Below are 22,968 nucleotides of genomic sequence, written 5' to 3'. Positions count from 1 at the left end.
GATTAGAAACACCATTTTCTATGCATTGAGCCATTTGCATCTAGAGCTATTAGTTTATGAAATCTATCCATGCATTTTAATTTTATGTGGCTTGTCTACAATCTTTTTTGAAATGATATTGGATTACTACTTAGAATTAGACTGCAATCATGAGTTGTCATGAATTCCTCCACTTGATAGTAAGCCTTATTATGCTTTTAAACATCAAACAAGTGAAATATGTACAAGAAAACATGTTTTTGAAGGAAGACACAAAATTCATGCTTGTCAATATAAGATCAAGTTTCCATGAAAGGTAGGGTCACTGATGTAGCTTTTAGCCTAACAACCCAATTCACATTTAAACTTTTTGGAATCTCATTATTACAAATTTTGACAGTAGATTCCTAAAATAACAAAATATACATCACAATAAAATATTCCTTATCTCATATAAATATAAAAGTAAGCAACACCATTCTCCATTGTAATATTCATTTAAACTTTTTAATATTTTTATTTAAAATAACTGGTAAAACAATTAAATGGTTACTTTATAAACGTGTCGGTGTAGAGCAAAGAGTAAAATCAAAGTAATGATGTACATGGTCTTAAACTTAATTATCTTCTCTTAAAAAACGCGTAAAGAAAAAGTAAAAGCCTTAATAAAGAAAAAGTAAAAGCGAATTCCCATTCAGTACAATGTGGAATTTCGTGATAACTAAGGTAAAATAACCAAGGTAAAGTGGCATGCCGACCACGTTATTCTTCCCCATTTTACCCAATTGACTTCACCACTTGATTTAACCAGAGCTATTAAGCAAATAATATGGTATATGTAATTATGCTCTTTAATTAAAATTGGACTGATTTTTTTAATCGTTATTTTTAGTTGATGGTTATTTAATATTATATAGAATTATTTTATTTAAGGAGTTTTATAATATTGTAATAAATAACCATATTTTACAATTATATTAGGTGAATACATGGATGGTAATTGTTGGATTAAGATTAATAAAAATTGAAAATTATATAATAATATTATTTAAATATTTGTATTGTTTAAGATGAATGTATAGATTTAAAAAAAAAATTATTAATTGTATTCAGTAGTATACAACTGAAAGTGTGTGTATTAGAAACAAACAATTTGTGTAAAATATAATTAGTTACAAAATTCTTCTTAACATTTACATTTGTAAAATAATATTAAATTGAAAATCAAATATACCCTTAACATCATATATGTATGTATGTATGTATGCATTGAGGAGACATGTTTATCCATCATTGTCACTTCATTTTGGTTTGCATGGTTTTAGAATAGGAATTGTTCGAAGATGATAGTACAAGGTATATTAAAGTATGGTAATGGATGAAAGATGTATCATAGATGTATTAGACAAAGAACTTTGCAAAGTCTCTAACCTAGATAATTTGTTAATTCAAAAAATATGGTCATATGTTTTAGTTGTATAAGATTCTCAACATTAGTTAAGCTAACAAGCTCTTATACAAAATCTTATTGTGAGAAATAATCATAATTATTTATTCCTTATTTTTATTCTCAATGATAATAGCTTAAACATAACTAATGAAGCCATTATTAGACACATCGTTTTCAATAGATTGAGACATTTGCATCTAGAGTTATTAGTTTATGAATGTATACATATATTGCAAATACTTAGGGATTGTAACATGTCATAAATTCCTCTCCACTTGGTAGAAAGTATAAGTATACAAAGTTCAAGCTTGCATTATAAGATTAAGTATGCAAAGTTCAAGCTTGCATTATAAGATTAAAGTTTCATCTCAAGTAGGATCAGTCATGTGGGTTTTAACCTAACAAAACATAGTTCATGTTTAAATTTTTTGGAACATCATTCTTACAAATTGAATAATAGATTTTTTAAATTAACAACAAAATTATAATCACAATAAAACATTTTCATCTCATTTAAAACTATGCAAAACCATTCTATATTAATTTAAATATTCATTTAAACTTTTTTTTTTTAACTCAAAATACTTAGTACAATAATTAAATAATTACTTTATAAACGTGTTTATTCCCCTTTGTATCATGTCGAAAAATTGCTGCACTCAGCGTTAAGCAAGGAATCAAATCGGAGTAAACGGTACGCATGGTTTGTTTTAATTTTAACTTTTTAACTTTCATCTCTCGAAAAACGCGTAAAGAAAAAGTAAAAGCAAATTATCATTACACTAATGAAAAATGTGGAACTTCGTAATAATAAACGCAAAGTACCATGCCGACATAGTGTTATTCTTGTCCATTTTAACAGTGTGTTATTAAGCAAATAAAATGTTATATTTAATTATGCTATTTAATATAATTAGAATTTTTTTCTAATCGTTTTTGTATTTGATGGCTATTTAAAATTATATAATTTTTTGGAAATAATTAGTTTTATAAAATTGTATATGAAATAACTGCTTTTTACAATTATTTTAGGTAATAACTTGATATTAATAGTTAAATTAAAATTAGTATAAGTTGAAGATTATAAATGAAAAGAAAGTAATATATATATATATATATATATATATATATATATATATATAATTTGTAAATATATATGATAGAGTTTATGAATCTGAAACATAACAGTATAGAATTATGCATGTCTCTATTAGATTAATGATTTTTTTTTTATTATAAGACTATTTTATATTTGATAGTACCAAGATTTAGTTTATAAATATTTTCCATGCTATGATTTTATAAAAAAAATATTATATATACTAGTATATTTATAAAAATACATAAAATAATGTCCAAAGATATCACATAATTGTCTTGCATGTTTATTAGTTGTCAACAAGAACATGTAGCTGAAGAAGAAGAAGAAGAAAGAATTTTAACATCCACGAGGCTAAGAATAGCCTATGGGACAAACTGATCAAGCAGAATCAGTTTTTTTTTTAAGGTCTGATCTCTGCTTATTCAGGTTGATGATGAGAGCACCCATCTTCACGATATGCTTCTCATTGAACAGGTTATACCATGTGCTGGCAGGGCAAACTCTTTCTTCCCAAATCTCATTAAAAATGCAAGTAATAAAATAATAGTTATAGAGAAACTGAAACATGCATGCATTTACTTGTCATCTATACGTCAAATTTATTCAAAATCAATTTTTTATTTAAAAATATTTATATGTCATTATAGATACCTCTAGACATAATAATGTAATGAACTAGAAGAATCTTTTTAACATTTACTTTTATAAAATAATAATACTAAATTCAAAATTAATACCTTCTAACATCAAATCTATATATATATTAAAAATTATTTTTAAAGAGAAAAACCAAGTTTATTTATCTTTCACCTTAATCACCCACATCATAGGTTAATTAAACTCGATCAAACTGAAATTCCATCACATTATAAAGTTGAGGTGAAAAATTAAATTATACTTTTTAAAGACGTGTTCAGAACAAATATTAAAGTAGTTTGAAGAATGGAATTCACGTGGATGTACATCAAAATTGTTTTAGATGGTCCCCGCCTTCACTTTACTTTATTCTCAGATGAGCGCGCTGCTCATCATTACATTCTCTTACAGTGCATATAAATAAATGTATTCCCGGTGAGAGCAAACTAAGGTCAGGGCAGTTGGTGCATTATATCTTTGCACCAACATTTCATTTACTTGTTACAGTTTTTGGGGTTATTCTTCTTCAATCATATCTGCAAGCATTTGGTAGTGCTACTCAATTAACATCTCCATTCAGCGCAGCACTCATCATTCGGCGGGTACACAATATATTCATAACTATGTTTTGCATAAAGAGTAGTGTTATCAATATAGTTTTATATTTGTATTTATTTTTATCAATATAATGTGTTCTTATTAGTACTTGTAGTTATAGTTAGTAATGACTTTTAATTCTTACTTTTAAGTAGTTATTAAATTATTTGAACAAACTCGCTCGCTCCGATAGCCAGATAATAAAACGAAAATTATTTGAAAAATAAAATCGCGTGGATGAAATTTTAATTACATCCACAGATCGAACAGTTTATAAAGTAATATTTTCCCTATTATAATGTAATATTTACCCTATTATAAAGTAGACTTAATAAATATTAAATTGTTTTCGCTGGGCTCGCCTAACTGTAATCTCAGATGGTATTTATCATAACGTTATTACACTGTATATTCATTGTATCCAAACATAGATCATTATAGGACCCGTTTCACTTATGCAGTTTTCACAGTATTCTACAACCATATCTGTAATCATTTATTCGTGGCGCTTAACGTCTTGAATTTTCAATTATCAGCTCAGTGGTAATCATTATATAGTTAAATGCATATTCCCATCTATAATTTGTATTTCTCATAATTAATTTTTACTTTTTATATTTCCTCAAGGTCAATAGTCTGAAGTTGGAAAATATTTGTTCCTTCAACAAGAATTGATTGCAATGACAAAATTCTTTTTTCTTTTTCTATTAAAGTTAAGATAGCTCATTATAAAAATAATTTTAAGCGACGTTGATAGTGATGAGGCCTTATCACTTTAAACAAAATAGATTAAATTTATTTGTATGTTATTTTAATAATTAGCCGGTTTTGGGTTTGTTCCTTATGTCTATTGATAATGATGAAAGATACATTATCTGCATTGTGCAACTCCATAGAAATGCCCAGACAGCAGAAGCAAGCCCAAAAAAAACAATAAGTTTGGGGTGCACGAAGACACCATTAAGACCCCGTAACATCTAGCAGCAACATGTATACATATATTACTTCTATCAAAATGTTATATTGCAGTTTACCAGTCAGTCTTAAAGTCCATGTCAGTCATTTCTAAATATTTAACACTTTTAAATTCGAGATCAAAACTTCATGTGTGATTTAAGCCGTCAACAGCAGATCTGAACTGAGCATACAAATTGTTAACCCTTCGACTCACCCGATCCAACCACCCCTTTCTCCTCAGTAGAGTCATCCATATGCAAATTTCACGGCATGATGTTCACTTCCACCCGCATCTGTGATAGAATTAAGGAGAAAAGCTCTCTAACGAACCCCAGCTCTGCGCTTCTCCACATTCTCACCGGAAATGGGATCCATCGCAAACCCAACGGGTAGGACACCACCGACCACACCCCACAACCGCAAATTTTTGATAGGGAGCGGCTGGTGTAGAGGAAGCCCCGGCAGGAAAAAGTCTGGTGGAGGCTGCATAATATCAATTCCACCAACAGCCCGTGAATGTGTATTTGAAAGCCCTGCGTAGGAATTTCTTTCATGATTCGGAGGCTGCGCAATAACATTATCCCTCACACCAATGTTTGGTGGCAGTTGCAAGCCGTGAGGAGGTTGCGTTGAAATACCTCCACGCACAGACCGTACCGAGAAGGGCACATTAACAGCAGAGAAAAGGCAGATGCAATCATGAGAAGGTTGTGTGGAATGAAATTGTCTCTCAAATCGTTCAATAGGAGGCAGGGAAATAACCTGAGTGGGATGGAAGCCTCCCAAATTTTGTAAGACTCTTTGAACAGAGGATGAGGAAGTGATATGGGGCTGCGAAATGTGAGTTTTATTGTGAGGAGTAGTATTGTCATTTGAGAGATAAATAAAAATATATATTCTTTTGGTTGAGTGTTGTCTGCAACCCTGGGAACACTTATTCACTAAATATGACATCCGTGCTACGAACTATTTGTGATCCCACAACCTGAAATCATATTGCTCTGTCCATATCCAATAAAGATACACCGCTTGGATATGGGATCCAATTTCGTTCTCTTGTTCTTGGGGATGTAAGCAAATGCTTTGCAGCTAAAGACCCGTAGATCATTGTAGGAAATTGATTTTCCCAACTATCTCTCTTCTAGAAAGTCAAAATCCAATCGAGATGAAGGACCTTGATTGATAAAAAAAAATCGTTGTTTTTTTTTTCTTTTCCCTTGTCCAAATTTTTTTGCCCAAACCTGGATTACAAAACATTTTCTTAGCTCTCTCTAGAATTGTTTGATTCAACCTTCAGCTACACCATTTTCTTGAGGGTGAACAACTTTGATACACTAGATATCATTATTTGCATAATAATTATCAAACTCTTATACAACTTTGATACGAATTAAAGTCCCCTCTTGTTCATATACCTGAACCTCTTATTCCACAGCTCTATTCCATTGTCTACAATTGCCATTGTAGCTCCCACTTTAGTGTGACTCTCTAGCATATATGGGGTACACAAGTTGTTGCCTTTGGCAACATGTATCACATTCTTAAAGAGCTATTTATTTTCATTCTTTAAGTGCAACATTGCATCACCTTTTCCATCTACCTCGCATGATTTTTTCTCTTCTTTGTTATTAAATGACTAGCCCCTTAACCCTACTTGTCAGCAAGAGCTATTAAGTGAAATTCTTCCTTTGATCTATGATGACATGAATTGTGCACTTACAAGGATTCTAACAGCTGAAGAAGTATATGTTATTGTCTTCTCCTTTGAAGGTAGTAAGGCTCTTGGGCTGAATGACTTTCCTATGTTTTTCTTCTAGATCTATTAGGATATTCTTGCTAATGATATTGTGGCAGTTGTTAAAGTTTTTTCGGATCGAGATCTGTCCTCAAGGAATTGAATCCTTCTTTTATTGTTCTAATTCCGAAGAAAGTTGTTGTCGATTCCTTTCAGGACTTTAGTCTAATAATTTTTTACAATTCCTTATATAAGACTTTCTCAAAGATTCTGGTTATGTGCTCTAAATAATTTCTTCCTATATTGATTTCAGCTCAATAGTGTGGTTTTGTACATGATCGCCAAATTCTTGACTCTATCATGACAGTTCATGAGAATATTCATTCATTAACTATTAACAAGAGAGTTGGTTTTTTGCTTAAATTAGATCTTCTTAAAGCCTGTGATCGAGTTGATTGGAATTTCCTTTTGAAGGTGCTTTTAGCATTTGCATTCAGTAATATTTTTGTTTAGGTGATATCTCAATTGGTTTCTATAGCCAAATTTGCTATTATTGTTAATGGCTCTCGTACTAGTTTTTTCCCTAGTTCTCAAGGTATTAGGCAAGGGGACCCCATTTTCCCTTTCCTTTTTATCTCGATAACTGAGACCTTGGAAAGACTCATTTAGAAGCATGTGAGGGTGGGGAGGTTGAAAGGGATTTCTATATCTTGTGTTTATTATGTTGTCATCACTAGTTTATCGATGATACCATTCTTATTGGGATTTTGGAGGCTAAGACTCTCAAAGGTATCTTAGATTTGTATGAACATGCTTTTAGAAAAAAAATAGTCTTCCTATGGGCTCCTTATTCTTCTTGAATACCCTGATTAGAAGGCAACAAAATATTGCCATGATCTTTTCCTGCAAGATTGCGGATCTCTGTTCCAATTACCTACGGCTCCCTCTTTGTTCAAATGTGGTTCCTGACTCCTTTTGTTTGAATCTCATTGAGAGATTCTGATTAAAACTTGCTCGATGGAAAGGGGCCTTGTTGATCCAAGCTAGTAAATTATAGTTGATTAAACCCTCTTTGAAGAATTTACCTATGTATGCTATGATCTTTTTAATGTCCCCACAAATATTTTTTAGTTCAAATGGAACAGATTCAAAGGAATTTTATGTCAATTAGCTCAAAATCTAAAAATAGGATGCACTTGGTTGCCTGGGACCAAATTTGTCTTTCTAGGGACTTTGGAGGTTTGGCCATTAGGAAGATTAAGGAATTTAACATGGCTCTTTTGGCTAAACAACTATCGGGGAGAATCTATGAGAGGAAAGAATGGACTAATATTGTCCATAACAAATACTTGTCTTCTTATAATCACTTTTTGAGATTTCTTGTTGATAGTGGACCTAGGTTCTCTTGCTCGACACTATGTAATTTCATATCTATCTTGAAATTTATTATTTTGTGTGGGATTAGGTAATCTCTTGGGGATGGGAGGAAGATTATCATTTTGGGATGATTGGTGGGTTGGTGATTACCCTCTTGCCTAATCTAGTTGGGTGGGTCATTTCAAGGAGATATGCATTCAGAGGTTTGGCTATTGGGTGGTTGATTTTATCCATAACTCTAATTAAGTTAATCTTTTGTCTATTGACTTGGAGTGGGGCTCCCTTCGGGAGTATCTTTCTAGGTTTCATGTTCCTTTTGTGTTGGTTGCGGATTCTTTTGTGTGGCCCTTCACTTTTGATGCATTCTTTTCAATCTCTAATGCTTTTAAGATGTAGGTTGCGAGCCTTTATCCTCATCACTTTTGGGCTTTGGTTTGGAACCATGTTGTTATCCCTAAAGTTAATATATTTTTGTATTTTCAAGTTTAGAACAAAATTATCACCATTGGAAATATTTGCAAGTGGGGGTTGTATTTATCTAACATATGCTAACCTTTGTAATGAGGATGCAAAAGATTCTATTCATATTCTCTTTAAGTTCTCCTTTTCGTGAGACGTTTGCACCCATTCTTTTAACTTATGATCTCTTTTTGTGTCTTCCCTGATTCCTTCTATTAGTGTTGGACTCATGAAGTTTCCCTTCTAATAATCCCTCCCTTGTGTATCTTTTCTCTCTTATCATGTTGCATGTGGCTTGGTGGGTTTGGAAGGAAATATACAATCATGTCTTTAGGGATTATATTTGCTCTCCTAAGGTGGTCACCTTGAAGATCAAATCAACTATTAATGAGAATTTTTTGGTGACTTGTCACAATATTAAATATTTAGGTACTTCTTTGCATCCTTCCCTATATGATCTCACTGTGGTTCACTATTGGAATATTCATTGGGATATTAGTATGCCATTGGCTAAGAAGAAGCTAGTAAGAGAGGGTGTGGTTTGGAAGGCACCTTGAATTGAATGGATTAAAATCAACACTAATGGGGCAAAAAAAGGTAATCATGGACTTGATGGTTGTGGGGGAGTGGCTTGTGATCAAAATGGGAGGTTTGTCTCAACTGTGGCCCTCTGTTTGAGTTCTTAGAAAAACCACTATGTTGAGGCTATGCAGCCCACATTGGCCTAAAGATGGCAGTTTCTAAGAGTTTCACTAAGCTCTAGACTTAAAGTGATTCATTAAATATCATTAACTGTCTAAGAGCTTTTGAAGCCCCAAGTCGGACCATTAAGACTCTAATTCTTGATAGCAGAAGAATTCTTAACTCCTTTAAAGAGTTTAATGTCACTCATGTTTATCATGAAGGTAACTTAGTTGTCAATAGGTTGGTGAATATAGGGGTGGTTCAACATAATATATCAGGGTGGGGAATTATGGACACCATCCCTGAGGATATCAAAATTATTATTTGAAATGATCAAAATGAATGCTAACTCCGAGTTTTTTTGGAAAATGATTTACTCATTTTTCAAATTCATGCGAAGTGGCATGTCGTTCATTATGGCATGTCAAGATACTACCCTCTTTATGATATTTTTTTTGAACATTTGGGCTAAAATTTGTGTGGTTTCATTTTTTCCTGGTTATATTTGCAATATGGGCGGTAATCAAGATATGGGTGAACCCATTGTGTACAAAAATTGATAGGAGAATCATGAGGTTTGGGGTGAGCTTTCAGTTAGGGGCCTTATTCCATATATTAAGAAATTGCATGGATCTAATCCACATGTGACTTTCTTCTTTTGTGGATGACTAGGATGAGGGTACCCTCAATGTGTATGGAACAGAGTTGGTGGTTTCATAGGAGTTAGTTGTGAAGGTGTATGGCAAGAAGCTGGTGGTTTCAGAGGAGTTAGTGGTGAAATGTGTTGCTAAAGCTATAACAATTTTCTTTAAGAAAGGAAAAAGGGATAAAGTGGAAAGGACTACTGATGGCAGGTATGAAAGGACTACTGATGGCAGGTATGAAAGGACCACTCTTAAGCCCCTGTAGGAAAAATTTGTAGAATTCATTATGCGGTATGTTACTTTAAATGGCCGATTTTGTAATCTATTTAGCTACCATTTTGTCATAGAATCATTTTCAACATGATAAATGCATTTCATTCCCTTTCTATTTGTTTTCTTCCTAGTGTCAGAATGAAATTTCATGGTAAAAGTTCCTCTCTCAATCATTCATGAGGGTTTGATCCTCCTCATTATGGAGTATGCCAAATCTATTTCAATCTAGAAAAATCCTACTCCTAAGTCTGGGAATGAAATTGAGCATAATGTCTGTCTAGAGGGTTTCTCAAGTGACTCAGAGGATACCTCCTCAAATGACGATGTGTGTACCCGTTTACAAAAATATAAATGTCCCAAAAGGGGTTCCCACCATAAAACTATGATTTTGGATGATGAGGACTCTTAGTATATCCGTTTTGATGGATATGTGTTTAATTATTTGGCCCTAAGTCATGATGTCTAGGGCAAAGGAAAGTTTGGGTGTTCCTCCTATGTCAATCTAAGGGAAGGGGAAAGTTTTATCCCATTTGGTGGTGGTTCTTCCTTGAAAAAGAAGTCAAAAGAAGAAATGGATAGGAAGATTGACTCTGGTTTGCAGTCCCTCGATCCCAACCTCCATCCGCTAATTGTATTGATGAGGGTCTTCATGTTGAAATCCCTATGGATATTACGAAACATGCCTCAACTAGCTTCCTACTCCCACCGTGCAGGGGTGTAGGCTGGCCTTTGCAAAAAGGCTCTTTTGTTAATGATTCTAGGAACATGATTAAGAATGTTAAGGAGGTTACAGATAGCCAAAGTGCCCTATTTTTGTGTATGGTGTATGAGATTAAATCCACGAAGGACAAGATTGTTCAAAATTATAATGTAAAAAGAATGGATAAAATTTTTACTACTATTCAGGAGTTGGCTAAGGGAGCTAAGAATCTAAAAGAAGGGCATAACCAATGTATTAAATCTTTGGAGGTGTTCTTTGTGAAAGTATAGGGAAAATTTGAGAGTTGTTGTGGCAGTGAGCCAAATGGGCATGGTGAATAGCTCTGAAGGGCTTAAGAAGCTGAATGCCCAACCTCGAGCTATTCAGAGCCTCTCTAAAGGGGGTGTTGAACTCCCAACTACTTGTGTTAAGTCTATGAAGAAGGTTGTTACTCATGAGTTGGCTTCTGGTTCTTCTCCCGATCCTCATACCAGGCCTCATAGTAGGGACAAGGGCATAACTTCCATTGACAACATTGTCCATAGGGTCTATAGTATAAATCAATATTTTATTCAAAAGAATGAAAATTTAACGAAACTCTGTAAGGTCTTTGGGGTTTTGGTCCCCTATTTTTGGTGCTTTTTTTTCTTATTTCCAGTGGTTGGTTAGTGTTTGATTACTTTGACTTGATGGTTTTTTGGTAAAGGGTTTTAGGTCCCTTCAAAACTTGTTTTCCTCTAATCAATTTTTTTTCAATCACCTTTCTATCTTTATCTCTGAAGGCTTTGAGAGGCACCATTCAAGTTAATCATGATCTACCCTATGCTAGGAGGAGACTAAGAGGGCCTAGCCCTTGACAATTTTGTGAAATTAACTTCCACAACTCCATGAATATGGGAAAATTTATTTGTATATTATAATACATTAAACAATATAATTTATTATGAATTTAATATATAAAGTGTAATATTTTAGGTTTTGTAAAGATACTTACATGCATTGAGACAAATTTTCCATAATATTTGATATAAACCATACTTTAAAGTAGCAATAAATAAAAATTAGAATTTTAATAATTATTTTTAAACAATTTAAACACCTAAATTCTCAAAAGAAAAGAAAATTTGAATAAAAATAAAAATAAAAAATTAGTTAATTAAATCATCCCAAACTTGATACATTTTATAATTTAAAACATTTTCTATTAATGCAATATTCCTTTTTTATAATAATATATATTATTCATTACTATTATATAATGCTCAAATTCTTATTTCATTTTTCTTAATAGGGGTGGGTTTTATGAAAAAATAGAGGATTTAAGTCCATGACAAGAGCATGCGAGAGACAAGGGAGATTTGATGATTTAGAGATGACCTAAGAAGGTAGTGAAGGAGGAAGCAACAATAAGTTAAATCTAATGGTATATTAGAGAGAAAGCTATAGTGATTTTGTTGCATTTGGGGGGATGATAAAAATTGACACAAGGCAAAACATAAGGAGGAACACATGTAAGATTAAGATCATATAAAGAAGAGGAATGGAGGGTAGGCATAGAGTAACAATAAGGGGAAGATAGATTAATGGATGGTATTTAGAGAATAAATCGTGGGTGCTTTTCTCCTTTCCTAGAGATTAAAATCCATGCTCTAGTCTTTTAAATTTGGGAGCTTAAAATTCAGGAGTTGGGAAAAGGAGTCAACGAGGAACTATGTGTTGGAATTTGTGCCATGTCCACCCAAGACACTATAAAATAATTTAAATACTCATAAAATTCTTGCCCATTGAAGACCATTATGTTTTAATAAATTCAATACATTTTTTAGCACACCTTTAGGCTCCTTTGCCACTCACACTAACCTAAGAAGTGTTGTATTATTATTTCACCCCTCATATCCTTTTTAGAATATATTTTATACATTTCTTAAAATACAACTTATCCTAGATAGGTTTGTAGTTATGATTTCATCCCTTGGATAGAATTTTTCCCTTGATCTTATCCACCATTTTCAATATTCAAAATGTTATATTTCATAAATGGCCTCTAGACATGAGTAGAAATTATTGTTAGCTTTATGCGTGAATGCAAAAGTGTTGACATTTTATATTTAATTGAATCATCCTTAGGCCATTTTAATTGGTAACACATCCCATTGAAATAATAGATTCTAAACACATCTATCTCCTTTATTTGACAAGTTCATAATGACATTTCTATCTACATGAACATCATAATATCTAGTCTTATTAAATTAATTTCATAATTAACTTTTTTATTGAATGTTGACTATGATTCAAGGAAGTATTGAACTTCAATTCATTTACAATAACAAGCTTTATCACTAGCACTTTTTTCTCACTTCAAATATTCGAAGATGAATGGGTTTTCTAGGTGCATGACACATAAATCTATCATAGATAGGATCTTAAAAAAATGAGGTACAATTGCTATATCAATTTTAATACCAATGTATCATCTCGACTTTTTGATTAATAATATACTCCTAGTTTTTAGTTTACAAGTTCTCTATGTTAGTGTGTTATTAGTTGAAGTTCACATAGTAGTCATACAACCTCACTAAGTCTTGTTTCTATTTCATCTTGTGCTTAATTATAGTCTCAATTAGTGTATCACAATCAAATTATCAAACTGATATCACATATATAGAGCCACTTATATTTAATTGATTTTGTTTATTTAGTAATATTAAATATAATGAAAGGATATAATAGTTCATAATGTTTTTTAATATTGTAGTAAATATCCCAATATATTAAATTATAATACATCTAACAATATATGTTTTTATTATTATCTAGCTTAACTTCTAACTTATAATCAATGTTTTCTACTTTTATTTATTTATAAAATAATTAAATTGTCAATTTTTTTCAAAAAAATTTTATTCAAATTCTGAATTGTTTAATATTTAATTTAAAAATAAATTTAAGAAATTTATTAACCGATAAACTTTTACTACGTGGGCGTATAAGTGTCTGATGTTGGAAAAATTCTCATGTGAGTCCGTTTTATTAAACTTTTGGCAGGCAATAGATTTCGGGGTTAAAGATTACTGCATTTGTTTTTAAATGTTTAGTTGGTGAGATAAAGTTATTTACAGTGGCAAGTGGTTACTTATTGGCTATAATAACCCCAACAGGGTACCGTACTTATGCAACTTTCTCCATGTGCAGAGATATTTAGTAGGCTTCAAGTATGAATTGTTTAATACTTTAAAAGTTTAAGAAGTGATTTAACTTACCTTTTCATCTCCCTTAATAGGAAGTTTGCGCCTCCTTATAATTTTCCTTTCATTGAAACCTTTATTGTAGGTGGTAATGAATTTCAATTATAATGGTCTTTATTAACATTAGGTGGATTTAAAAAGTAAATTTAATTATTATTAATCTTTTAAATATTAACAAATTGTAAATAATCTAATTTAATTGTTAAATTTGAGTTTCATGTAAGGTTTGAATTATTTGAGTTATTTTCTTGTTGTTGGAGAACATTGGCTTCTATTTGTTAGCTGTTGGACAACATTATTTTTTTGCTACTGTGCAACACTCTAAATAATTATGTATAATTTTCTTTTTCCAATAAAAAAACTCAAAAAAAAAATATTAACCTAGTTTTTTATATAATTATAATAATTGAAAGGATTGTAGGAATATATGTATTGAACTAACAATGGGAAGAATTCTATTTTTAAATGTCATTATATAATCATGAATTAATGTCTAACTTCAAATCTTAATGATGAATCATCCAGAAACAAATCACTATTTAACTTCAAATCGTTTTATATGTATTATTTCAATAATATTTCCTATCTTAATTATCAAAAACAAAAACCACCTGCACCTATAGAATAACCAAAGATTGAAAACAATCTCGTCCATATAGCAACTTAAACAATAGATAATAAATAAGAAAGTAACCTTAAACCATCTAACCTTAAACTAACCTTAAACCTTAAACCAGCTATTTTTTTTTTTTGTTATATGTATATATACAATTTTTAGATGCTTTTATCATATATTAGGGTTGATGTAACTATTACACCTCCTTATTTTATTTGAAATTTCATTTTTATGCGATAAAAAATATTGTTTAATTATATTATTTTTAAATTTATGAATTATACAATTTTTTGGTAAGATTAATTGTATTAAGCATGATAACACACTTTTCGAAAAGGAAAATAATTCGTTGCATTTTTTTATGTTGTAGGGAACAATGCTTCCAAGGTTACACGTCTTCAAACGTATGTGGAGAAGAAGCCTATAAATTTTGGCTTTGCTCAAACAAGTTGTGGCATTTGTGAAAAGCGGTTCGAGTAGATTATCGCATTCTCATTATTTGAGATTGCATGATGAATTGGCTAATGTGGTAGACCGATTGTGTTAAGGCATTGACCATTGGCTGAGGTCGCGATGACTTCAGAAATACAGGCCGCGCCCTGCATGATGAAGGTGGTCGAGATGAGCTACTGCACTGAACCAGGCTGGCGTTTAGCTACTTCTCAGGAAGCAAAACACAACCTTGAAATGATAAAAAAAGAGGGTCTTCTCAAGGGACGACAAAAAGCTCGTCTTCTTGACGGCTGGATAAGCCAGGGACGTGGTGGCCTCCGAATCGGAGATGACTTCAGAAGAAATTTGGGACACATGCTTGTTATTCAAATTCAGCCATCACTAAACTACAGCTCAGGTACATCCTTTTTTAACATATCTTACTCTAAATCCAACTCGCGTCCAAACTATTAGTGAGCATGTTATATTGCACTCAATTTGTGTGGCAAAATGTTCTTTAGGTAATTCGGATTCCGCGAGGAGCATATACTCAGATTTTGCACTCACCCTCAAACGAAGAGAAGTTGCACTACTTTTGTGTGCGTATGACTGGAATTACGAAGTTGTGTACTGGCTTCTCAACTGTTGGGAAAGAGGAGATACTTTTAACCCAGTATATGTGAGAGAAGGGAACACATCTTTCAGCAATAAGACGACATTTGTAGAGATGAACAAAATGATATGTAGCTTGGGTAGAATACTGGGCGAAGAGGGACTTGCTAGTCAGAAAGTGGATACCAGAGCACTTTCTAAAGATTCAGTTAAAGAAGTGATGGTTAGCATGGGAAAGTCGTGTTGGGACAAGTTCAGTGGGAAGAATAAGAAGATCCTGGGGCAAACGTTTCTAGAAATGGTAGATGGATTTACCAGTGACACAATAGGGCGATGCTCAGAAGTGAATTGGTTTGAGAATTTTGCCTCTCAAGAAGACACATCAAATATCTGGAATTTCTTGTGGTACTACATCTCCTCTAATGTTGTAGCAAGCATTGTACATAAATGCTTTTCTTTACTGGTTAAAGATTTGGGCACTGAAATGTTTCAGGCAAGAAGACAAAAGGAGTTCATTATGTCAACCGCCATACTCCATTATGTCCTTGAATATGAGAAAGATGAGGGAGAGGGGATTCTAGCACGGGCATGCAAAGATACGGCAGGTGATGGTCGGCAACGTTTCAAAGATACACTGAAAAATCGATCTTTCTACCACTACGACGCATCTGGAGATTATCCTGTACTCAACAAGATTTTAATCTATGCAGCGAAGAATGAAGATAGCTTATTGGTGAACAAGGTGTTAGATTGGGGCGCCCAGCCACAAGCGAACCTTGGCCCAGAGCAACAGAATATGGCTCTAAGATATGCTATCGAGCAGTGTAGAAGTAGCGAGATTTTGAGAAATCTTTTTGACAAATGTCCTTCAAAAGAAGAGTTCGCCAATGCGAAAAACGAAGAAGGAAAGAGTGCTCTTCATTTGGCGTGTTATTATGGTGATTTAGACATGTGTCAGATGGTTCTTCGATACGGCGGAAGGCCGGAAGTTCAAGACAAAAGAGGCCGCCTCCCCCTCCACTATATGGTAGTTGGTAGTGCTAAAGGCTCTAATGAGAGAGAAAATGTTTTGAGAAGTCTTTTCGACAAATGTCGTTCAAACGAACAGGTCTTCGATGCAGCAGATGACGAAGGAATGACTGCTCTTCATTGGGCTTGTCGTGATGCTGATATAAGCGTGTGTAATATGGTTCTTGAATACGGGGGAAAGCTGGATGTTCGTGGCGATAAAGGCTGCCTTCCCCTACACTATGCAGTTAATGGTACAGGGGCTGATAGAATAGAAATTATAAGAAGTCTTTTCCAGGAATGTCTGTCAAAAGAAGAGCTTGTCAATTTATCAAATAAAGAAGGAATGACTGCTCTTCACTGTGCGTGTCGTGCTGCTGATGTGAGCGTGTGCGAAACGGTTCTTCAATACGGGGGAAAGACGGATGTCCTAGATGGTCAAGAGCGCTTCCCTCTCTACTACGCAGTTGAGAGAGGTAATGAAGGCATTGTCGATTTGCTGATTGGGGTAGGCGACAGCGATGCAGTGCAGAAAGAACCTGTCTCTAATCTTGACCTAGCGAAGATGGTCACTTGTAAAGGCAAAGATGGGGTGAGCCCTCTTGATATGGCCATTAAGAAATATAACATAAAGCTAATGGTGAAGCTATTGTCGGCTTCTCAACAACCATTAGAGACTTATATTGATAAGGTGGACTCTGCCAGGCTTTTGCGTGAATCTGCCTCTGAGGGAAATTTAGAAGTTGTGGAAAAACTGTTGGAGAAAGGAGCAGATCCACTTGCTTGCGACAATCAGGGTCAAACAGCTTTGCACCACGCTTCTATGTGTGAAAATGACTACAATGCATTTAAGGTAACTGAGTTAATGCTCGCCAAATGTACAAGCGAAGAAGAGAGAAAAAAATGGGCATATAAACTAGATGATAAAGATCAAACTGCTCTCTCTCTTGCAGCTATGAAAGGACACGAACGCCTCTGTGATTATTTTTGTGAAATAAATAAAGATGCAGATGGACCCGGCCTTGTCTATGAGGTGGTTAAAAGAGGCCACCAGGATAATCCAAATATCATTTTCTCTCTACTTTGTATGGGAAGTAGAGAATCCATAATTGACTGGGGCAGGAGAGAATCTGTAATTGACAACAGCAGGCAGACATTACTTCATGTCGCTGCTTCAACGGGTAGATTGTATATCACGGATACCCTTCTCCAGTGGTCAGAGAATCCTAAAGTATATGTGAGGACACCAGACATCCTTGGACAGACGGCGCTTCATAAAGCCGCTAAAGAGGGACATGCTGATACGGTCATAGTTTTGTTACATTGGGGAGCTCAACCATTACTGGAAAGAGATAGTGATGGACGAACGGCACTTCATTGTCTTGCGCAGAACAAATCGGAAGACCAAGCAATAGCAGTGGCTGAATTGCTGTTAAAGAAGTGTGGGTCCGATGAAAAGAAATTGCTTTTTCTGTGGGCCTCTGCTGCAGGGTTAGGCACTGCAGACGAGCATCTAGGCGATTCTCCACTTAAGAACTTTCTCTTACAACAAAAGGAGCATTTCACTAAAAAGATAGGGAAGGAAAACAATCTTTTAAGGACAGCTGCGTGTCTTGGTGATGTTGAGATGACCAAAGAATTGCTTACAAGGGATGCTCGAATCGGCGACATCCAGGACCAAAACTGGTTACAAGGTTTAAAAAATGAAAAAGAGAGAGATAATGTTGAGACAGGTATTCCATTAAACTCTGGAACATTCTACTTCTTCATATAAATATATATGACACCAGATATTTTGTTATTATTGTGCGCTTGGTTGTCTGCAGTATGTAAGCAAATTCAGAGTATTGTAGAACAAGGAAACGATCAGCCAGCCATATCTGACTATCTGGGTAAAATACAATCCGTTTTCTTTTCTAAATAAAAAAGAATGGTAAAATGTTTTCTGAGCTTATGTAGGTAGTTATTCCTATTTTTACAGGAAGAAGAGACTTTGCATATGGTCTTGCGGCATTGTTTTTGAACCCTTATTTAAAACCTCCTATTACAGTGGGTATCTCTGGTAGTTGGGGCATGGGTAAATCGAGCCTCATGTTACAGGTAAATTTTAAATCATAAGTCCAAATTGAGTCAATTCTTTTATACGTTTAGACTAAAGTTGAGTTCATTTCTGTTGAATATAGACAGAAGGCATTTTGTTGAAGACAGCTGCACAACTGGCATTATTATTGCCATCCGAAATGACCAGCTCAGTGATGACAAGTTCGAGTTTTCCGGGCATTCAAAATTTGGAACGATCAGCAAAGGGCCAAAAAAAATATCAACAAATCAAGAAAACGGTGGACTTGCTCAACAATGACGAAAATGTATAAAAAAAATTTGTTTGTTATTTATTTATTTTGAAACTGCAAAAAAGGTTATTCTCGACGATGAAGAAACAGATTATTAAATGGTATCTTAATTTTAATAACAAAAAAATGCCGCAAACGAGAACGTAAAATTAAAATCTTGAACATAATAAAACGTTTTCTTTTCAACTAACTCTATGTTTCTCAATGTTCAATGCGGATGCTTGTTGAGCAGGAAAAAGACTCAGTTCGCGAGTGTTTAAACCAGTACGATGCTAAATATCATAATATATATAAATCGCTAGCTGCTATGGAAAGCAGTTACATGGTACTTCTCTTCGATTAATTGTATTTGATTTTGTTATCAACATCCTCATTTTGTTTTGTTATTTATGAACATTTATGATAACTTTAGTTCGAATATTAATTTTAATCTAAATTTCATATTCACAGTTCGAATCAAAAGATGAACAATCAAAGTCAGAAATTGATTCTCCAATAGAGGGAAGTGTCCCCGCTATTTTAACTGTGCAATACAATGCATGGAAATACAGGAACGAATCAGAAGCATTAGCAGGCATCGCAGTGGAAATCACAAAAGAAATGGAAGGAATAATGACAGATGCCCAGTGGTTGAGCACGTGTTTGAGAAATACCTGGCTAAAGCAGAAACAGGTTATTTGGATTGAGATTATCTTTCCATGCCTCCTTGCAGCTCTATTGGCCATTTCATTTACATGGATTTTATGGCTTGTGCTAGATAAATACAAATTCAAAGATTCAATTGAGATAAAATATTCATCTTTGCCTCTCACCATAATAATTATGGTCTGGACTCTGGTAAAGAAAGTGATGAGTACTGTAAATCCTGTGAGTGTTCAATTAATGAACTATATAAAACTTCCAGACCATGCAGAAAAGCTTGGCTATCAAGAAAGGGTCATATCTGATATCAATTTCTTGAGAGAGGAAATTAGCAAAAAACCATATTCCCTGTGCAGTGTTGCTTCCTACATATGGCATTGCATGACACAGTCCTGTATTATTTCATTGCTATCTTGTCAAAACCGTGGAGATATCTTGGTTAGTTCAATACCAAGTGCTAATCTAAGAATAGTTGTATTTGTCGATGATCTTGACAGGTGTCAGGAATCTGTCATTCTTCAGGTAAGTTTACTAGTAGTTTATTTTCAATTCAATTTTTAATTTTTAATGCAACTGAAAGTGTGCTGATACAATTTTTAATTCTATACAGGTTTTGTCGGCTATTAATCTTGTATTAGCAGTCTGCAAAATCAATGTCATTCTCGGCATGGATAAAACCATACTCCAACGGGCTATAATGAAAAAATATGGAGACAAATCCTCAAAACATAACAAGAAGTTGGCAAATATGTACTTACAAAAAATAATACAACTGCCATTAGACCTCCCTGATCCCAGTGAAGTGCAATCAAAGAAGTTTTTGGATCAACACTTGGGAGTTTTCCAAAAACAAAAGTCAGCAAGCCAAACACAATCAGAAACAGATGAAGAAGATGATTCCGTAGCAGAAATAGAAATAGCATACAATGCTTTATTTTCTCTTGAGCGGTTCTGGGGATATAAACCTGATTTTACAAAGATACTTGGCTTGGTGACTCCTACTTCAGGTAAGATCTAGGTTAGGATATGAAACAAAAAATTAAATTGCAAAGAGGTTTTATATCTTATTTAGACGTGGAGAATCTTATAGACACTGCTTTTCTAAATAGGTGATGGTACTTCAGTAGAGACAGGAGAAAATCTACCAGGAACACAAACAGGTGTTTCAAAAGAGGTTGCGATAACTGTGCAGAATGCAGGTGAAACAAGTAACTATCACTATACATATTCACAATATCTTCATATCAAGACAGCATTGCAATTCTAATTTAAAGTTCTATAATTTACATCCAGTTTATGGTTGTTAGCACCATAATTTTCCCACCCGTTATCTCGCAATTTGTCTCTATATTTCTATTTTTTTCATTTAACATGAGAGCTGTCATTTTCTTCGATGGTTTTAAACAAAAGAAAATTTCAGCACAAATATGCTATGACAAGAAATACTTAAGTTCATTAGATAGATTTGATTTTTCCTATCTGCAACTAACAATTACATTTTCAATTTATTGATAGGTGATGGTAACTCGAAACAAATGGGTCCCATTCAAACCTTATGGCAAACAGTAATGAAGGTTGCCGCAAGTATGAAGTGCATCAATCTTTCCAAAACTGGTCACATTCAAACCAACCATGGAACAAAAGCTACACAAGAAGCAAACATAGATAAAGGTGATAATAGACAAAATGAGAATATAAATTGAATCACAATCTAATAATTCAAATGATGAGAATTAATGATATCTTAAGTTTAGTTAAACTTTATACTCCAAATAAATATGCAACCTGCTGATTCAGGTGATAAAAGTTCAAGCGACTTCATTCCTATAAGGTAGCTGCTGTTCATGACGTACAGTAAAGGGGAGAAAATTGTATTTGATTATTTTCAAAAAATGGCTACGGATTTCAGAAAATTACCTCGAGAGTGGAAGCGCCTCTTGAACTACCATCGGCTTGTGTGGAATATCTTTCTGATAAATAATGAAGCCAAACATTTGGATGGGTGGCAGGTTCAGTTGATAACATGGATATTCATTTGTTGGGAGTGGGAGGAAAATATAAATATCCTTATAGAGGTGTGTATCTATGCCATATCTCATACACAACTATATCGATTTCATGTCAAATTGCGTGTATATGTATGTACATGTCTTTAATATAATCTATGTTATCACTGTTCTTTTTGTAGAATTGGGACAGGCTTCGTGCTCTTGAAGATGAAGGAAAACCTTCACTCCGAAAGATCGTGGATCATTTTATAAGAAATGAAAGATGTGTTATTGCAGAAGATAACAGTGAAAAGGACAAAGCTTTGGATAATTCTTTAATCAAAGATACAAATGCACAAAAATTGGAAGAAGACAAGAAAGAGGAGGGAATTTCTAAGAACAACGAGGATCTTGATAGTAGCAACTCGGAACCATCAAAATTGGAAGCTTCTAAAGGTCAGCTGATCGCACCAGCGGAACCCCAAGAAGATGCCTTTGAAGCATCAAACTATGAACTTGCGGTGAGTTCCCTAAAGATAGAAATGACAGATAAATTGGATAGATTTGGGAAGCTGCAAGAGCAATTGGATAGAATGGAGAAGCTGCAAGCAGAACTGAAAGAGCAGGTGGATTCCATAGTCAAGCAACGACAGGTCCGATGGAATGAGAAGAGCTCGGAGGAAAAGAAATTGAAGTTAGAAAGTTGGAGGAAATTGAAGTTCGCATTAAAAAGGTATGATGTGTCAATGGATGGTATACAAGCTTTCCAAAGGTTTAGATTCTACTGTGTGGCTGGGCATCTCCCATGGCCATTGCCTGAGAGGAGAGTTGCAGATATAGAAGATGGAAGTATAAAGCTAGGGATTCTAAACACTAGTTTGAGTTTTAAAGATCATTGATATTTGGGGAAGCGCCCACTATTCTAGCCTACCTCTACATTGAGCGCATATATGATAGTTGAGAACTTGGTTTAAAGATAAATAAGCTGCAATTTGTGAAAGCAGTTGTAGCTAATTTAAATTAATCTCCTTTTCTACATGAATTTATTGCCTGCCAATGGAGTATTGAAACGTGTCCTTTAAACAAGATTATATTTTTTAATAATAAATAGATATTTTTAATGCTATGATTTTATAATAATACATAGATATTTTTCCTGTTATAATTTTATAAAGACAAAAAAACTTTATTTTTAATCTTTTCCAATAGGATGATATTTATGCATCTATTGCATTCAATTTTTTCATTAGCTTAATCAATCATATGACAATCAAAAAATTTGAATGAGATTTTTTTTGTCTATATTTATTTTATATTTTATATAATTTATAAATATCATCTTCTTTTCTTTTTATTGATCTGTATTAAAAAAGTGTATAATTCAATTTTGTAGTGTCGTTTGTCAATTCTGATATAATCCTCTAATTTTCTTAGATTAGAAATTTTGTCAAACACTTGTCTAACAAGTGTTTTACTTC

The 22,968-nt window shown here is 33.6% G+C and overlaps 1 protein-coding gene across 2 annotated transcripts; it reads left to right on the top strand.

The window, feature by feature from the left end:
* The first annotated feature begins 3,617 nt into the window (after window positions 1–3,617).
* On the top strand, window positions 3,618–22,532 carry LOC131076382 (uncharacterized). Of its 2 annotated transcripts, none has more exons than XM_058013526.2 (13): window positions 3,618–3,769; window positions 14,828–15,307; window positions 15,411–18,242; window positions 18,336–18,401; window positions 18,491–18,609; window positions 18,693–18,875; window positions 19,093–19,185; window positions 19,311–20,024; window positions 20,113–20,509; window positions 20,612–20,701; window positions 21,018–21,173; window positions 21,300–21,577; window positions 21,691–22,532. In XM_058013526.2, exons 2-12 carry the CDS (start codon window positions 15,031–15,033, stop codon window positions 21,335–21,337), a joined length of 4,965 nt encoding a protein of 1,654 aa, XP_057869509.2. In that variant the 5' UTR covers window positions 3,618–3,769; window positions 14,828–15,030; the 3' UTR covers window positions 21,338–21,577; window positions 21,691–22,532. The 2 variants fall into 2 exon arrangements, with proteins under 2 accessions (XP_057869509.2, XP_057869508.2); XM_058013525.2 differs by having other exon boundaries at window positions 20,612–20,710.
* The last annotated feature ends 436 nt before the right edge of the window (window positions 22,533–22,968 follow it).

This window comes from Cryptomeria japonica, chromosome 7, assembly GCF_030272615.1.
Source record: "Cryptomeria japonica chromosome 7, Sugi_1.0, whole genome shotgun sequence".
Taxonomy (NCBI): domain Eukaryota; kingdom Viridiplantae; phylum Streptophyta; class Pinopsida; order Cupressales; family Cupressaceae; genus Cryptomeria; species Cryptomeria japonica.
Note: the sequence above shows the minus strand (reverse complement) of the source record. Positions and strands in the feature narration are given on the sequence as shown.